The sequence below is a fragment of the Neocloeon triangulifer genome, unplaced genomic scaffold (genome assembly GCF_031216515.1).
Source record: "Neocloeon triangulifer isolate White Clay Creek 2 clone unplaced genomic scaffold, ASM3121651v1 ptg000014l, whole genome shotgun sequence".
Lineage (NCBI taxonomy): Eukaryota > Metazoa > Arthropoda > Insecta > Ephemeroptera > Baetidae > Neocloeon > Neocloeon triangulifer.
This window is the reverse complement of record NW_026775556.1, coordinates 15,658,164-15,674,102: the sequence shown is the minus strand read 5'-3', so window position 1 is coordinate 15,674,102 and position 15,939 is coordinate 15,658,164. Positions and strand designations below refer to the sequence as shown.

Here is a 15,939-nt window from a genome sequence, read left to right as displayed (position 1 = left end):
GAAATGAGAGAGTTGCAGAGATGGCTGGTTCGAGTGCAGGAGTGCATTGTTTAATTAGCAATTAATTATTGTATACGTCTTAATTGGATACTTAATTAATAAGTGGATTTAGCTCAAAAATTCCAATTTCTATACTTGATCTGCTCTCTTGTTTTCTATATAGTTGCAGGCGAACAAATTAAAATAATTTTAAATATTTGTACTTTTAAAATGTCTCCTTTTGGGGATTTTATTTTCAATGATAAATTTTTTTTTTTTTTTCAACAATTCCCAAACTCGTCTTGTTTCTTCTTTGTTCAGTATTTTGTGTATTATTGAATTTTCCGAATTTTCTGTGTCAGACTTTGCCGCGATCATCATTGCAAGTGCTTTGGCTTACCGCCGGTGGTGGCAATAAGGGTGTTCAGGGGAAGGATCCACGGACCCTAGTTACGTCAGGGGTTTGTTTAACATGCAAAAACGGTCCCCTAACTTTGAAATGCCACTGCTGCAGTCTTTATCTACCTCTGCTTGTGGAAAAAAAAACTTTCGAGAGCATGGAAAGACAAAAAATAATGTTGCTACTTAAGATTAGAAAGCGCAATTGGTTTGTGCGCTTGTAAGTATTTCTCAGAAAAAAAATGTGTCCATTCAACCTAACAGTATTTGTAAATTATGAAAGGAGGAAAAATAAACTGTATTCTAGAAAAGTGCAATTTTCGCCTTTGGAATTTTATTATTTTATGTTTCGCAACGCTTAGTCGTGTTTTTCGGTGTTTTTATCACTTGCCTTAACTTTTTAAAGCCTAAATTACTCGTCAACTTTATTTCTAAGAAGTTATTGCACTCACAACTGCACATGGGGTATTAAAAGCAGATAAGTAGCGTGCACGTGATAATTGAATTGAAGGTGACTGGCGAGACGTGCTGCGCCAATTTTAGAGTGATCGGCAGTGCCAAACTTCATGGACTGCAAGCGCTGCACGTACGAAATGCAATGCACAGGTCAGTTTGCACAGCACTTTTGGACGCTCTCAAGGCTAAAAAGATTTTATTTCAGTATATTCCATACTTCTTCTGGTCAATTTGGCCTGTGGTCAGATTCCGCAAGTGACTTTGCCCTGTTTGGGCACAATGGAGGGCTACACAGAAAATTCGTACATTAACCAGCGGCTTTTTTATCACTTCAGAGGAGTGCCGTTTGCACAGCCTCCCATTGGTGACTTGAGATTCCAGGTTAAATCTTATAAGGGTATTCATTGTTACTTAAAAAAAAAACCTATTGAATCAAGGCGCCACAAACTGTTCAGCCCTGGGTCGGAATCCTCGATGCACAAACCAGTTTCGGGAGCAGATGTTCGCAATTCAGACCTCTGGGCAGAGATGAATCCACGCCGAATTTTGATTTGGAGGGCATAACTTCGCAACCGGTTGAGGATGATTCTGAAGACTGTCTTTTTCTCCAAGTTTACACACCAACGGTATGAACAACACAGTTCGCTCTTTGATTTCTGCTTGAACATAGAATAAGCAAGTGTTCTTCGAATTCTTTTTTTGTAAGAGCGGTAAATAAAATAATCTCTTTTTTTTAGGGAAAAAAATAGTAATTTAATAATAATTCTCATTTTAATGTATTTTTAAATTTTCTTTTTTACCGACAAGAATAAATAATATTTAATTATTTACAATTTTTTGTATCTCAAAATTTAGCATTTTTTTTAAATGGTTTTTTTATTTAAAAATTCCACGTTAATGGAAATTATTTTATTAGCAAGCCTAAGGTATTTAAACATAGTGAAATTTGAGTAACAATTAGCACTATTTGCAATGTTTTTATAGCATAAGTAAAAAAAATTAAATTAATTTGTAGCTCGAAACAACTGCAAATCTGCCCGTAATTGTTTTCATTCACGGTGGTGGATTCACGACCGGCTCTTCTCGTCTTTACGGAGGCGACAAATTCATGGACCATGACGTCGTGCTTGTTGTTCCACATTACAGACTCGGACCGCTTGGTAAAGTATAAAAAGTCTTAAATATCATTTCCATAAAAAACATTTCTTTTGATAATTAAGGATTCCTTTCGCTTCAAACTGACGAAATTCCGGGAAATGCGGGACTGCTGGATCAAGTCGAGGCTTTGAAATGGGTGCAGAGATATATCAGATTTTTCGGCGGCAACCCTAGCCAAGTCACAGTCATGGGTGAAAGCGCTGGAGCTGTCAGCACCACCTTTTTGAACCTAAGTCCTTTGTCGTCAAGTATAAATAAACAAAATTATTTAAATTTTATTCGTGATATTTTAAAATTATTTTTTAAGATCTGTTCAACCAGTTCATCTCTCAGAGTGGCTCGGCGCTGGCATACTGGGCCACCGATCTAGACCCAGTCCGGTCCGCTTTTCAAATTGGCGCTTTTGCTGGGTGCAATGACACGGAAATTAATGCGTTCACCGAGTGCTTGAAAACCGTCGACGCGCAGACTTTGAGCCTGGCGTATTTGGCGCATGCAGTAATTAAAACCCTCCGTAAAAAGAGTTATAAAATTTAGTCCGTTTCTTTTAAGGCGATTGAGCTAAAGGAAGGACGATCGGGCTTGGGTGGAATCACACCGGTGGTGCAAAAAGCTGGAGCTGTTCGATTTATAGAGAAATTTCCGGCTGAAATTTACAAATCTGGAGAGTATAATGCCAAGCCAGCCATAATCGGAGCAAACAAGCACGAGGGCACAATTTTCTACAATCGTAAATAATCTTATTCAATTTTAAAAGAAATAATAATTGAATAAAAATTTTCCCAGTCATATACAAGACCCACTTGGAGAATAATGGTTTACTGAATGACACGGAATATTTTAAGCGAGGCTTAACAAGACATGTCTTGAGTTATTTTGGTATTTTTCCAAGAAAAAGTATTGCTTAATGGAAATTAAAATTAATTTTAACAACAGACATCCAAGACCAAGGCGACACTCTCGCAATTGCTGTTGAGAAAACGTATTTTGGAGCTGAAAACATGGGCAACCTTACTGCCATGACACCCAGACTCATTGATGTAAATTATTATATTTTAAATGGCATAATTAAGAGAAATTGTTAAAATCTTTCAGTATCTATCTAATATGTACATGAAAGGCCCTGCCTTTGGAACTGCTGAATTCAATGCTGCCAAGGGCGCTCCAACCTATTTATACTCTTTTCATTATCAAGGCTCGAACACGATGTATCCCGTTTTTGCACCAAACTCTCCCATACCTGGAGGTAATTAAAATATTACCTCAATGTGAAAAGCAATGTGAAAATTTTTTCTTCTAATTTAATTCCAGGCGTTTGCCATGCTGACGAGTTGATTCTTCAATTTTCTTTCCCTAATTTGACAACCAATGTTCTGGACGATACAGTGGCAAATAAAATTGTGAGCCTCTGGGCTAACTTTGCTACTTATGGGTGAGCACAATTTTTTTTTTAAATGAATTGTGTAATTATTAACCGACAAAATAAAAAAATTTCAAATTTCATTGATTTTCAGAGACCCCACAGCGGTGGGATCAACGCCAATCGAGGGAATTCCTTCTTGGCCAGCTTGGACCAACATTGATGGGTCGTACTTAATCATCAATGCAACAAGCACCGTAGCTCAAGATTTCACTGCTTCTGATTATTTCGTCTCTATAAATGAAAACTTTCCTTTGAGTTTCGTTTGATTTGATTAACCAGCAAAAAAAAGCAACTTTGGATTTCTTATTCTGTTATTTTAATTGGGGTGTTATTTTTTGTAATCCTGTTGATTTTTTTAAGCAATAAAAAAAAAAGTGAAAATATCCGTCTTTTGTGATCTTATCAAATCAGCGATAGGTAATGATAAGTCAGAATCAAAATAATCCTTATTATTTGTTATTAATTTGAAGTGATAAATACGATAAGCTGACAATATCTTTAAGAGAGGATTTGTAACGAAGTTTCAATCGACTTTCAATCTCAATATACTTTACATGTTCTTAGACTATTTTAAAGGATTATCAAAATCATGACAGAATTATTATGTGAGTAAAATTGGCATTCCTACATTGACTATCAACTTATATTATTATTACTGCTACTTTTATTTGGAAGTAAAATATTTATTTAAATAGGTTGGTTGTTGCTTGTTTTGGTGATGACCCCTGTGACAATGGGTCAAAACCCGCAGGTAACATTGCCTGGCTTGGGCACCATTGAGGGTTATACCGGTAGTTCTTTCATCAATGGAAGGCTTTTCAATCGCTTCCGAGGAGTTCCTTTTGCCAAACCTCCGCTTGGTGATCTCAGGTTTAAGGTACAAATAATTTATCACCTCTTCGATTTCAAACCTAATCTATTAATTTTTACAAAGGCCCCGGAGCCAGTTGAGCCTTGGACGGGAATATTAGACGCGCACACTAGCTTTGGCTTCAGGTGTCCCCAATTAGGAGATTTGGGCTTGTTCGTTTCAAAAGAAACGACTTCTTCGATTAAAGCAGAAAACGACACAAGCGAAAATTGCCTCTTTCTCCAACTTTATACGCCAACAGTAATACAAAGAAAATATTTGTTTATCTTTTAAACAACTTGTTTTTTAAGCTCGACCCATCGGCCAAATTGCCAGTTATCGTTTTCATCCACGGCGGAAGTTTTGCGTCAGGATCGTCGCGAACGTTTGCTGGTGACAAATTCATGGATCATGATGTCATTTTAGTTATCCCTCATTATCGGGTGGGGCCAATTGGTAACGCTATAACAGCTCCAACTTTTTATGAAAAATAATAAATATTAATTTTGTTAGGTTTTCTCAACTTGCAAACTGACGATATTCCTGGCAACGCCGGTTTATTGGACCAAGTCGAGGCGTTAAAATGGGTTCAAAATTATATCACCTTCTTTGGAGGCGACCCGAAAAGAGTGACTGTTATGGGGGAGAGTGCAGGCTCGGTGAGCACCACCCTGCTCAACCTCAGCCCTCTCTCAACGAGTTAGATTTTTTTTTCATATCTTTTATTTTCATAATTTTTTTATTGCTTATGACAGATCTGTTTAATCAAATGATTGGTCAGAGTGGGGCTGCAGCGTCGCCGTGGATGATAGAAAACGATCCTGCTAGAGCTGCTCAAGTAATCGGAGTCATTGCTGGTTGCACTGACACGGAAATTAACGCGCAAACCCAGTGTCTAAAAACCGTCGATCCTATAGTGCTGTCGTTGGCAGCTGTAATTTTCTTGGTGGTTATAATTTTTAACCAATAATTTGGAATTTTAATTGAACAAATTAAGCTTCAAGAACAACAAGCGGGTCGAACGGGATTGGGAGGAATGGCCCCATCGCTGCAAATGGCAGGAGCGGTTCGCTTTTTGGAAAAAGCGCCGGTGGAAATTTACAAATCAGGCGAATATAATGCAAAGCCTTCGATTTTTGGGGCTAACAAGCACGAGGGAACTCTTTTATATCAATGTATTTTTTTAATGCTATTCAAAATTCAGTTTCGTTAATGTTTATATTTTTTTCTTCAGCATATTACAATAATATTTTGTTACCCAATGGTTTTGTGAACAACACGGACTTTCTCAAAAATGATTTCACAAAATTTCTCCTTGTTGACTACTTGGGTGAGAATTAAAAAAGGAACAATTAATAAATATAATTGATTGCAATAAATTTGCAAGCGCAGGCATTCAAGATCAAGGAAACACTCTAGGCATAGCAGTCGAAAACACTTATCTAGGAAAGGAAAATATGGGTGATTTGAGAGCCATGACGCCGGGATTAATCGATGTGGGCAAATCAAAAAATTATTCAAATGAGAAATATTTTGGAAATAAAATTTTAGCTTCTGGCTGGCTTGCTTATGAAAGGACCCACGCACGCCACCGTTGAGTACAACGCTGCCAAGGGCGCCCCTTCTTATCTGTACTCATTTCATTTCAACGGATCCAATACCCTTTTCAATAACTTTGCACCTTCTTCGCCAATCCCCGGAGGTAATATTTAAAATTCTCTAGATTATCCTATTTAAAAAATTTTTGTTTTATTTTATAAAGATTTTTACGCAATTTTCAATTTTAGGAATTTCTCACGGTGACGAGATGATTTTGCAATTTGCACCATCAGACTTTCCTCTAGACGAGAGGGACAAAATAATGTCCAACAAATTCCTGAATCTGTGGGTTAACTTTGTCAAATATGGGTAATTACTTTGGGCGCTAAATCTTCTAATTTATGATATTTTTTGTAAATTTCGATGTAAAATTAGAAATCCAACTCCTCCTGAAAACCCGATTGAAGGTGTTCCTACTTGGCCTACTTGGGCGGGAAGCGATCAACACTACATGGTCATTGACGAGACGTCTAAAATCATGCAAGACTATCCCCAAAACGATTATTTTGTCTCGATTAATGAGAATTTTCCTCTAAATCTATAACTAGCATTGCATGTAAAATTAAATTTCACATTTGAAATGACGAGATTTAAATAAAAATTTAACTAATTTTTCTATTTATCTGATAATTATTTTGACGTGTACAAAAAAAAAATGAGTGTTTCAGTTAAATTTAAGTATCGTTCTGGCTGGTTTGATCTGAATTTTTTTATCATCTTTCATTTACTATGAAAATTATTTAATTTTTCATTTATTATTTTTTTTTTTTGCAATCTGGGCATATATTGTTTAACAAGAGATTACATTATTATGACAATCACGGCCTCCTTTGTTAAAGTGTTGTTGTTTAATAAATAATTTTTATCTAATTGAAAACTTTGATAACATAGTGGTGATGATGTTAAATAATGATATAACTTGACAGGTGAAAAATAACTTCACCTCAGCAACAATAATTAGAGATAAAAGTCAAAGAGCAAAAAATCTCGATTTACAATTTGGTACAATAGGATAATCTTTGGTAAAGTTGTCCTTGTAAAAACTCATCGATGATAAATGATAACTGCACAGGTGGCACAAATAGGGGCAAACGACTGTGTCCACCTCACTCTAAACCAGGCAATCAATCAGCTCGGTCAACATGAGAGACTTGAGTAAGCCAACTTTGGTCTATTTTATATTTTTCAATTATCTCTGTCGTTTGATGAAAATAGTTATGAAATCGTCAAAAGTATGATCGGCCCAGAATTAGATTCTCTGCTATTGTGTCTCAGACTACGGAAACTTTTCAAATATCTTTTCGTTTTAGTTTTCGCCGTGTTGATTTTGATCCTGGTCAATGTCAATGTGTCCCAAGGCCAGAACCCGCAGGTCACCCTGCCTGGTCTGGGCACACTCGAGGGCTACACGGGCAAAGCTTACATTAGCGATCGACCTTATTTCCACTTCCGAGGAGTTCCCTTCGCACAACCGCCAGTCGACGCATTGAGATTCAAAGTAGGATAACGCGTCGTGAAAAATAATCGTTTTTAACTGAAATTTTGCTCAGGCCCCCCAGCCAGTCCAATCGTGGGATGGAATTTTGGACGCGCACAGCAGTTTTGGTGGCCGTTGTCCGCAGATTGGCGTTGCTGGTAGAGACGCAATGTGGGACTCGTGGATGACCAAAGTGGAGGATAACATTTTTGGCAGGGCTGAAAACGAAACCAAGGAGGATTGCCTCTTCCTGCAAGTTTACTCGCCCAATGTAAAATTAAAATTTTTAAAAAATTAATTGAAAATTGGAAAATTTTCTTAATTTAAGTTGGATCCGTCTGCAAATTTGCCCGTTTTGGTTTTCTTCCACGGCGGAGCTTTCGCAACAGGATCGTCCCGACTTTACGGCGGAAGCAAATTTTTGGATCACGACGTTGTCCTTGTTGTCCCTCATTACCGACTTGGCCCTCTTGGTAAATTTTTATTCTTTGCAATCAAAAATTTAAAAGCCAAAATTTTTTAATTCAGGCTTCCTTTCCCTTCACACGGACGAGATCCCCGGAAACGCTGGAATGTTGGATCAAGTTGAAGCTTTGAAATGGGTCCAGAATTACATTTCTTACTTTGGAGGAAATCCCAATAAAGTTACCGTGATGGGAGAGAGCGCAGGAGGTGTCAGCTCGTCGATGCTGAACCTCAGTCCCCTTTCGACCAGTATTTTTTTTCAAAATTAAATTATTTTCAGAATAAAAAAAATTCTTTTTAGATTTGTTCCAACAGTACATTTCTCAAAGCGGTTCAGCGATCGCCAATTGGGGCCTTGATTTGGACCCGATCCGCGCCGCCTCTGAAATAGGAACGATCGCGGGCTGCCCCAGCACTGAAATCAACGCACTGACGGCTTGTCTTCAAACAATTGACGTCACCACTCTCAACGAGGCCCACGCAACTTTTGCAGTATTGTTTTTTTTTTTTAGACGAAAAAACTTCTTTTAATATTTCGATATAAGGCTATGGAACAAAGTGTGGGTCGTTCCGGGTTCGCAGGCTGTTCTCCAGTAGTGCAAAAAGCAGGAGCTGTGAGGTTTTTGGAGAGGTCTCCGACTGCCATTGTCAACTCTGGTGAATACAATGCTAAGCCAGGCATGTTTGGCGCAACAAAACATGAGGGAACTTTGGTTTATCACTGTAAGACTGGAATTTGAATGTTAAAATTCTAGTTTTGAAACTTTTACGTTTTTCCAGTCTTATACAAAGGTTTTTTGGAACCTAACGGACTAGTAAATGACACCGAGTACATGAAACGCGGAATCACTAGAACTTTTCTTAACTTCTTTGGTAAAAAAACTTATACTATTAAAACTTTTTCAAACTCAGTTTTCTCTCAAAAACAGATGTTATGGACCAGGGCGATACTTTGGCCATTTCTGTAGAAAAAACTTTCTATGGCGCACAAAATATGGGAGATTTTGCAGCTATGACTCCTGGCGTTGTGGACGTAATTGATTTTATATTTAAAGAAATTAATAATAATCAATTGATTGATTTCAATTACTTTTAGTTTACCTCAAACATGTTTATCAAAGGGCCCGTTTATGGAAACGCTCTATACAACACAGCTAAGGGCGCGCCAAGTTATTTGTACGCCTTCCACTTTGACGGATCGAGGACTTTGTTCCCCTTTTACGCTCCTAACTCGCCCATTCGAGGAGGTAAATTTATTGGCTTTAATCCTCAAATTTAAGTTAAAACATCCAAAAATAGGTGTGTGCCATGCAAACGAGCTCATTTTGCAGTTCGCGATGCCTACATTTACGATGAATGCTGAGGACAAAATTATTTCAAACCAAATTGTCAGCCTCTGGGCCAATTTCGTTGCCTTTGGGTACGTTGTTTGACCACTTAAGATAAATTTTTATTGATATCACTTGCATTGTGATTTTCCAAAGGTGTTATTGATCTCATCACACGGTTCAAAAACATCTCTGTCATTTGCAGAAACCCCACTCCCTCCTCCAACCCAGTTGAGGGAATTCCCACTTGGCCTGCGTGGACGCCAAGCAATGACGTTTACTTGGTTATCAACTCAACGTCCTCCATTGCCCAAGATTACACAAATACGGAATATTTTGTGGCGATCAACGAGAATTTCCCTTACAACTTGCAGTAGAAAATGTTATTTGATATTTTCATAAATAAAACTTGCATATTTATATAAAAAGTCCTTAATTTTGAGATTATTTTAAGCATACAAATAAACACTCACATTGCTAGTGTCGACGACGACGGTGATTGCTGGAAATTAGCAACTTCTGTTTTGTACTTGGCAATCACGTCTTTGTAGATTTTAACCTTCTCCTTCATACTGTTGATTTCTTTTTTAATTTCAGCCTTTGCTTTAATAATATTCTGCAGAGCTCTCTCCTTTTTCTCTTCAAAGTCTGTGTCATGTTTCCACGCTCCCATGGTCAATTGGTGGGGTGTGCTCAGCAAGGTCTGCATCAGGGCAGTTGGATCCTTTTAAAGAAAAGTTTATATTACTAAAATAGCAACTAAAAGATGTCTCACTTGAAAAACTATTTCTTCGTAAAATTCGGAAACCAAAGTCTTTTTGGCCACCAAGGACTCGGGTCCTGATTGGAATAGTTTCAATATGTGGTAGAGTGTGACAGGCCTTTCGTTAGGGTCATGGAAGTGTATCTTGATGGTGATCTCGAACTCTCCCCAACCCGTCTCAGTGACCTCGTACGGTGGCCTCACGACCACTCGACTTGGGTTTGGGTAGCTCTCGTGCAGTTTGAAGTGAACCTTTTTGATGAACTTGGACATGTCCTCGTTCGTGAATGGCTTAACATAGACCGTCCACTGATGCGTATGACCATCCTCTTCACGCTTTTTACCGAACCATCGTGCAAAATTTCCGTACACGATCGGTTTCACAATGGTCACCCCTTTGATGCGACCTCCAGAGTCGGGACCAAATTCGTTCACAGTGGCGGCGGTGGCGGCCATTTTACTACTATAATTACGAAATTTCAGAGATTAAAATAAATATTTTATTTATTTTGTTACCTTTCGCAACAGATTTTCAAGAAAATTTTAACAATTAACTTTTGCCATAGAGTTTTTCAATTTATTTAGCATTGCCGGAGCCAGCGATGGCAGCGAACAACAACAAACAAAACAAAGAATTACCAACAAAATAAATTTTATTTACTCAGGTTCTTCAAGCTGAGAGTTTCTCAAATCTATAACAGATGTTATTTTAGAGGATATTTTTTAAATTGTAAATTATATAATAATTTTTTTCTTGGAAAAATCAATTTAAACTATTAAATAGCGACATGGCTACAGGTATTTTTCTCCGTTTTGTTGTCGCACTCATTCTGGCCTTGAGAATCCATTGTACCTTTCCCGCCGATTCGACTGCCGGCACTGCAATTTCATTTTTTCCAGACAAAATAGCGTATAAAAATTTGTGAGTTTAACCTTTCCTGCAGTCTTAGAAGAATTCGCAATGTTTAATCAACCAGGTAATTTATTATTCATCAAAGAAAACCGTGCAACGTTTTCAAAATCGAGGCACACAATATGTACATAACAATGCAGTTCACATCATACATACGTGTACCCCTCTGGAAATTCACTTGTTCGAATCATTTCGAATAATTTTGTTGATGAATTTTTAATTTCGTATTTTATAATAAATCATATGTGCTTAATTAATATATCGTAATTTTTGTAACAGTGATTTTTTACAAGAGGACACATAACTCTAAACTCTATTAATTGATTTCTCCCCATTCGCCCACTTTGTTGTCGAATTCATTTTTGATACATTCATATTTTTGCAGACAGCCAAAATGCTGAGGGAGGATTTTTCAATGATTCCACGTTTTCTCCCAACGTTGACAAAAAGAGAGATGTGAGGATTTTCGGTTTTAGTTTCATTTGACAGTCTTCTTGAAAATGGTTATTAATTTTAGGCGCCTCGAAAGCAGCAGACGATTGGCAATGTCACTATCAAGCAAATCGTTGAGTGTGCTGGAGATACTATCGTTTTTGCTGGAAGTGAAATCAATTTGGTGAGTTTTGATATAAACTTCAAAATTATCCAATCAATCTTTATTTATCCAACTTTTATGATTTTATTCAAATCATCAGAGCTAATAATGCTTTGCCGACAGGTCAAAGTTTTTGCCAGAGTGAAGGGCATAAATGACACTTCTGTGAAAACTGAATATCTGCTGGAGGATGACACCGGAACGATCCTTGGAGTATCCTGGAGAGATGGGGTACTTTATTAGATTTTCAATGGATGAATTTAAATTGAACTTATTGATTTTGCAGGATGCTGGTGATGATAGATCCAAGAAGCTAAATGTGGTTGAAAACACCCTTTGTGCAATTGTTGGTACAATTCGCACTGTGGAAGAAAGAAAAAATCTGCTTGTTTTGCACATAGACGTGGTGGAGAATGCCAATGAGCTTACGACACACCTCCTTTCAATAGCTCACATGAAGCTGAAGGCACAGATAAGGAGTTCGAAGGAGCATCAGCCGAACGGAGCTCCTGCAGCCTCTAATGTGGTGAATGGTGTTGGCAATGGCAATGCCGGGGGAAGTCCCAACAGAGTTGTCCACCAATTTGTTACTGTACAAGTTTAACACCTATTTTAATAAATGAAACATTTAATATGAACAACATTTCAGGAGATGGGTGCTAATGAGGATGCTGGAGTTGGCAAGGATCTCATTGTGCGCCACTTCGCAGGACAGTTTTCTGCGAGGCAGATTGAGTAAGGATATATTGAATGTCATTTCAGTCTTTATATATTACTGCTTTTGCTCTTTATTAGGGAAATAATCATGGACCTCTGTAACGAGGGTCAGCTGTACACAACAATCGATGATGACCACTACAAGTCAACGGAATAAGTTCGCCAGTTAAATCAACACTCATCCTTAACCTTATAATCTTAAAATTTAATTTAAATATTTCAGTTCCAAGCAGTTTTAAGTGCATTTTTTTATTCAAAATAATCATTTATCTACTTTAAAATACAAACACTTTCTCAATTAATCAGGAATGTAAATGATTAAACATCCATTTTTCGTAACAAAACAATTTTTATTTCCTTGATAATATCATTTATACAAATCATGAAACTTCCTCAACGCACAAATTGGAATGTAAATCGTGTCATTTTATTTAAAAACAAAAAGCCCAGTAATACTATAAGGGGAAATTGGGAAGCTCTCAATTTTTATATTGTACAAGATGAGCTTTATGCATTTGCATCTAAACTTCTTGTGTATTCGGCATAGGTCAGGTAGCCATCATCATCCTTGTCTGAACGTGTCAGCATTAAATCTAGTGCTTCAACTAGCTCCTGGTCTGTGAAGCTTGTCCTTGCATTTACATGTTCATCCGCGTGATCAACTGAAACCGCCAAGTTGCGATGCACATTTTTAGTCTATATTTGTATATAATGAGAATAAATGCGTACACGATCTTTTCTAATGAGATTTTCTGTGAACATTCAACAAAAAGGTAAAAGTGGGAAAGATTCAATCTGAGACATTTCAACTATAAAACAGCACAATTATTCATACATACAATGATCAGAGCCCCAAATTTTTGCCAAATTAAAGGTCAGTCTCAACATTGTGCTGGACTTAAACCATCATAATATTAACTAAACCGCTACCCTCAATCTATCTTCGTAACAAAGTTTTAAAAATCTCATGCTTCAACATCCTTACACAAAACAAGAGAGTTGTTTGCAGACAAATAAGTACGCTAAAACGTTCACAATGTACAACAAAGTCCTTGCGTTCGAAAAACACAGTATTTAAGCCTTGACTTGAGGTGTGGCAGATGCCTTATGCTGTGCCTGCACAAACTCGGGATAATCAATATATCCGTCACGGTTGACATCGTCCATGGACAAGATTGGGTCTATCAAGTTCACTAGTTCTTGGTCATCGAAAATCTTCTGCTGTTGCTCAGTTGGAGGTGGTGGAGGTGCTCCTGGAGTATCATGGTGATGGCCTTGCTCTGCAGGACAAAACGAGACGTCACAAAAAGCAAACGCAGTCAAACAAAAATTTAAAAAAAAAATCCAAACACTTAATTAATCTTTGTAAAAAGTCAAACCTGAAATTTAAAAAAAAATCAAACACTAAACTTAATTAATCATTGTACAAAAAAAACCCAGAATCAATCTAGGAAAACAAAAGAAAAAAGGACTACCTAATCATAAGATTAGAAAAATGTCTTTACCTTCCTTGTTCACTAAACTCATAGGGGTGTTACCTGATCAATTGTTTAACAGTTAGTAAAATGATTAAACTCCTAAATTTTTTTTGCATGCTTTTGATTTCAGATTATGAAATTTGGAATATCAAGTAGAAAACGTAAGTAGAGGTAGAAAACACTTAAAACATTTAAGCAGACACTCAGGAACTTGAAGCACAAAAAAGTGAATTTTTATGAAAAACTTTACCATGCCAATGAATCAAAGACTTGATGAGCTCAGAACCGTCGAGCTTGTTATTGTTGTCAGCGTCATGCATCTTGAAATAGTGGAACTGTAGCTCCTGGTCACTCATGGAGCTCGTGTCTACAGGAACATGCAAATGCTCTTTCAGGTGGCTGTAAAAAATTATCAATCAGTTTTTCATTATAGTCATTAACAAAAATTGTAAACGAAAATGAGAGAATTGAAATATTTAATCGTTTGGAGAAAATTTGAAATTTTAATCATAACAGTAAAAGTTGTTTGTTTCTCTTGCTCATAATTCATAAAAAGTCTTATCTAATCTAACAAAAGCACCTTATAGAATTGGAATATTGTTAAACAGTGACGTGATAAAAATTATTAATTAAAATTTTAACATTATTAAGATTTCAGAAAAAAAAATTAAAAATATAAATTTATACGTTATTTGTTAATTCTAAAAATAAATTACTCTTTTTCCTGCGCCATGTTTGCTACGTTGAGGATTTGTTGGGGTGGAGCCGCGTGATGGACTGGCACCTGGGGCTGTCCATATTGGTGCTGCTGTTGAGGAACTTGGTGTTGCACTGGCACCTGCGGCACTGGAACTTGCTGGTGTTGCTGGACAGGTACTTGTTGGTGGTGCTGTTGGTGATGTTGCACCGGAACTTGTTGGTGATGTTGCACCGGAACTTGTTGTTGATGTTGCACAGGTACTTGCTGGTGATGCTGCATGGGCACCTGCTGTTGATGATTGTTCATGTGCTGGTGGTGCTGAAATTAAAAAATAAATTATTTAAACAATCCAAATCAATCATAACAAACAGAAAGAAAACAGATGGAAGTTCCCTGAAATTTCTAGCTCATATTTCTACAATAAAAATACACGGAACGAGCGTTGGTTTTGCTATAAAAAGTAGGACGGACTTCTTCATTTATTTTTTTACCTGTGGGTTATATTGTTGAGGAGGAACCCCTGGGGCCACTCGGCCCTGCTGGCTGGACAGGCCAACCAAACCCATAATTAGCAGCAACACACCGGTTCGTTTCATTTTAAAGTTCCAACTTTGACGACGCTTTCCAAAGGTTTTGAGGCCGCTGGAGACCGAATGGCGAATGGCGAGTATTAAACCCAAGACCCAAGACTGGATTTTCGAGTCTCCAATTCCAAGGCTGTTTACAAGTAGAGAGCGTCCAGAAGAACGATTAGGCCACGTGAATACGCCCTCATTGGACGAAAAATTTGCACACAAAACTGAACAGCTGGGTGGGATATCGACCCTCCCCACCACCTCTATGTATTTTGAGAGCATTATTATTATGAAACGATGAGCGGCGTTATGATTGTTATAAAAAAATAATTTAAATAATATAATTATTAAATAATCATTTAATATTTTGAGTTCAGTTTTTTTCATTTTTCATATTTTAATATTTGGTTATTTTTAATTTTTAAATTTTATGCCTTTCATCAAAATTTACTGGATTATTTCTAATTCTTTAATAGAGAAATTGATGAGATATTTTTATAAACATGATGCGCGCGGGCTTACTTTATATTGATGCATAAATGTTAATATAAATTAAAAAATCCTTTTTTTCTTTTTTTGTATGATATTATATAAAAATAAATTAATATCAGTGCCCACCAGAGCACTTTTCACTGAAATAATGATTCATAGGTTTTAGCTCTAATCTCTAGTTTTTATTTCTCGCTTTCAAGTGAGTGCGTTATTATAATATGTTTTTTTTAAATAATACATAATGCTCTGTAAAATTTCTCTCAATTAAAATCTTTTTTAAAACAAAATTTTAAAGAAATTCAAATAGATTAATAGAATTAATAATGATAATAATAATTTTATTATTGAATGGTATATTAAACCTATTAAACTATTTTTTAGTGCCAATTATACATTTTTCGTCATATCTAAAAAAATTTAAATTTTAACATGCATCGATGTGAATCAATAAAATTATATGAAATTAATTCAATGAAATTGAATACTTATATATGTTCCTCACATCCTCACATTTAACAATCAGTACAATCACATCATGGAACATGGATGAAGTGACGACCACAAGACCTTTT

The 15,939-nt window shown here is 36.7% G+C and overlaps 5 protein-coding genes across 6 annotated transcripts; 3 read left to right on the top strand and 2 right to left on the bottom strand.

Annotated features, from left to right (window-relative positions):
• The first annotated feature begins 822 nt into the window (after positions 1-822).
• Positions 823-3,800, top strand: LOC132201619 (cholinesterase 1-like). Its single transcript, XM_059627918.1, has 12 exons — positions 823-984; positions 1,040-1,215; positions 1,272-1,460; positions 1,850-1,994; positions 2,055-2,240; positions 2,300-2,490; positions 2,545-2,722; positions 2,779-2,871; positions 2,929-3,032; positions 3,088-3,238; positions 3,304-3,424; positions 3,507-3,800. Exons 1-12 carry the CDS (start codon positions 945-947, stop codon positions 3,679-3,681), a joined length of 1,749 nt encoding a protein of 582 aa, XP_059483901.1. The 5' UTR covers positions 823-944; the 3' UTR covers positions 3,682-3,800.
• Positions 3,801-3,901: 101 nt separating this feature from the next.
• On the top strand, positions 3,902-9,565 carry LOC132201785 (uncharacterized). Its single transcript, XM_059628255.1, has 23 exons — positions 3,902-4,020; positions 4,111-4,292; positions 4,350-4,526; positions 4,577-4,721; positions 4,779-4,964; positions 5,021-5,211; positions 5,263-5,440; positions 5,500-5,595; positions 5,658-5,761; positions 5,817-5,967; positions 6,053-6,173; positions 6,240-6,391; positions 7,175-7,362; positions 7,415-7,612; positions 7,670-7,814; positions 7,870-8,055; positions 8,108-8,298; positions 8,352-8,529; positions 8,587-8,679; positions 8,736-8,839; positions 8,903-9,053; positions 9,106-9,226; positions 9,340-9,565. Exons 1-23 carry the CDS (start codon positions 4,005-4,007, stop codon positions 9,509-9,511), a joined length of 3,426 nt encoding a protein of 1,141 aa, XP_059484238.1. The 5' UTR covers positions 3,902-4,004; the 3' UTR covers positions 9,512-9,565.
• Positions 9,551-10,530, bottom strand: LOC132201622 (YEATS domain-containing protein 4). Its single transcript, XM_059627923.1, has 3 exons — positions 10,414-10,530; positions 9,910-10,360; positions 9,551-9,858 (listed from the first exon to the last, which is right to left on the bottom strand). The coding sequence occupies exons 2-3, from the start codon at positions 10,351-10,353 to the stop codon at positions 9,604-9,606; spliced, it is 699 nt and encodes a 232-aa protein (XP_059483906.1). The 5' UTR covers positions 10,354-10,360; positions 10,414-10,530; the 3' UTR covers positions 9,551-9,603.
• Positions 10,531-10,716: 186 nt separating this feature from the next.
• LOC132201011 (replication protein A 32 kDa subunit-like) lies at positions 10,717-12,960 on the top strand. The gene is made up of 7 exons (XM_059626868.1): positions 10,717-10,874; positions 11,196-11,266; positions 11,328-11,426; positions 11,529-11,636; positions 11,692-11,997; positions 12,055-12,140; positions 12,201-12,960. The coding sequence occupies exons 1-7, from the start codon at positions 10,859-10,861 to the stop codon at positions 12,277-12,279; spliced, it is 765 nt and encodes a 254-aa protein (XP_059482851.1). The 5' UTR covers positions 10,717-10,858; the 3' UTR covers positions 12,280-12,960.
• On the bottom strand, positions 12,452-15,087 carry LOC132201012 (G-box-binding factor-like). 2 transcript variants are annotated; one of them, XM_059626870.1, is made up of 4 exons: positions 14,792-15,087; positions 14,317-14,618; positions 13,851-13,999; positions 12,452-12,784 (listed from the first exon to the last, which is right to left on the bottom strand). In XM_059626870.1, exons 1-4 carry the CDS (start codon positions 14,894-14,896, stop codon positions 12,630-12,632), a joined length of 711 nt encoding a protein of 236 aa, XP_059482853.1. In that variant the 5' UTR covers positions 14,897-15,087; the 3' UTR covers positions 12,452-12,629. The 2 variants fall into 2 exon arrangements, with proteins under 2 accessions (XP_059482853.1, XP_059482852.1); XM_059626869.1 differs by having other exon boundaries at positions 12,643-13,402; positions 14,792-15,086.
• Positions 15,088-15,939: the final 852 nt, after the last annotated feature.

Bases quoted from the DNA above. Each gene is read 5' to 3' on its own strand.
- LOC132201012 (XM_059626869.1), bottom strand. From the start codon at position 14,896: ATGAAACGAACCGGTGTGTTGCTGCTAATTATGGGTTTGGTTGGCCTG. The intron at 14,619-14,791 runs GTAAAAAAATAA...TTTTAATTTCAG, and splicing joins CTCAACAATATAACCCACAG to CACCACCAGCACATGAACAA. The intron at 14,000-14,316 runs GTAATTTATTTT...AATTTTTTACAG, and splicing joins AACATGGCGCAGGAAAAAGA to CCACCTGAAAGAGCATTTGC.
- LOC132201785 (XM_059628255.1), top strand. The intron at 7,363-7,414 runs GTAGGATAACGC...AATTTTGCTCAG, and splicing joins TCGACGCATTGAGATTCAAA to GCCCCCCAGCCAGTCCAATC. The intron at 7,613-7,669 runs GTAAAATTAAAA...TCTTAATTTAAG, and splicing joins TGCAAGTTTACTCGCCCAAT to TTGGATCCGTCTGCAAATTT.
- LOC132201011 (XM_059626868.1), top strand. The intron at 11,427-11,528 runs GTGAGTTTTGAT...CTTTGCCGACAG, and splicing joins CTGGAAGTGAAATCAATTTG to GTCAAAGTTTTTGCCAGAGT. The intron at 11,637-11,691 runs GTACTTTATTAG...TTGATTTTGCAG, and splicing joins GAGTATCCTGGAGAGATGGG to GATGCTGGTGATGATAGATC.
- LOC132201622 (XM_059627923.1), bottom strand. From the start codon at position 10,353: ATGGCCGCCACCGCCGCCACTGTGAACGAATTTGGTCCCGACTCTGGA. The intron at 9,859-9,909 runs GTGAGACATCTT...TTTCTTTAAAAG, and splicing joins ACGAAGAAATAGTTTTTCAA to GATCCAACTGCCCTGATGCA.
- LOC132201619 (XM_059627918.1), top strand. From the start codon at position 945: ATGGACTGCAAGCGCTGCACGTACGAAATGCAATGCACAG. The intron at 1,995-2,054 runs GTAAAGTATAAA...TTGATAATTAAG, and splicing joins TTACAGACTCGGACCGCTTG to GATTCCTTTCGCTTCAAACT. The intron at 3,033-3,087 runs GTAAATTATTAT...AAAATCTTTCAG, and splicing joins TGACACCCAGACTCATTGAT to TATCTATCTAATATGTACAT.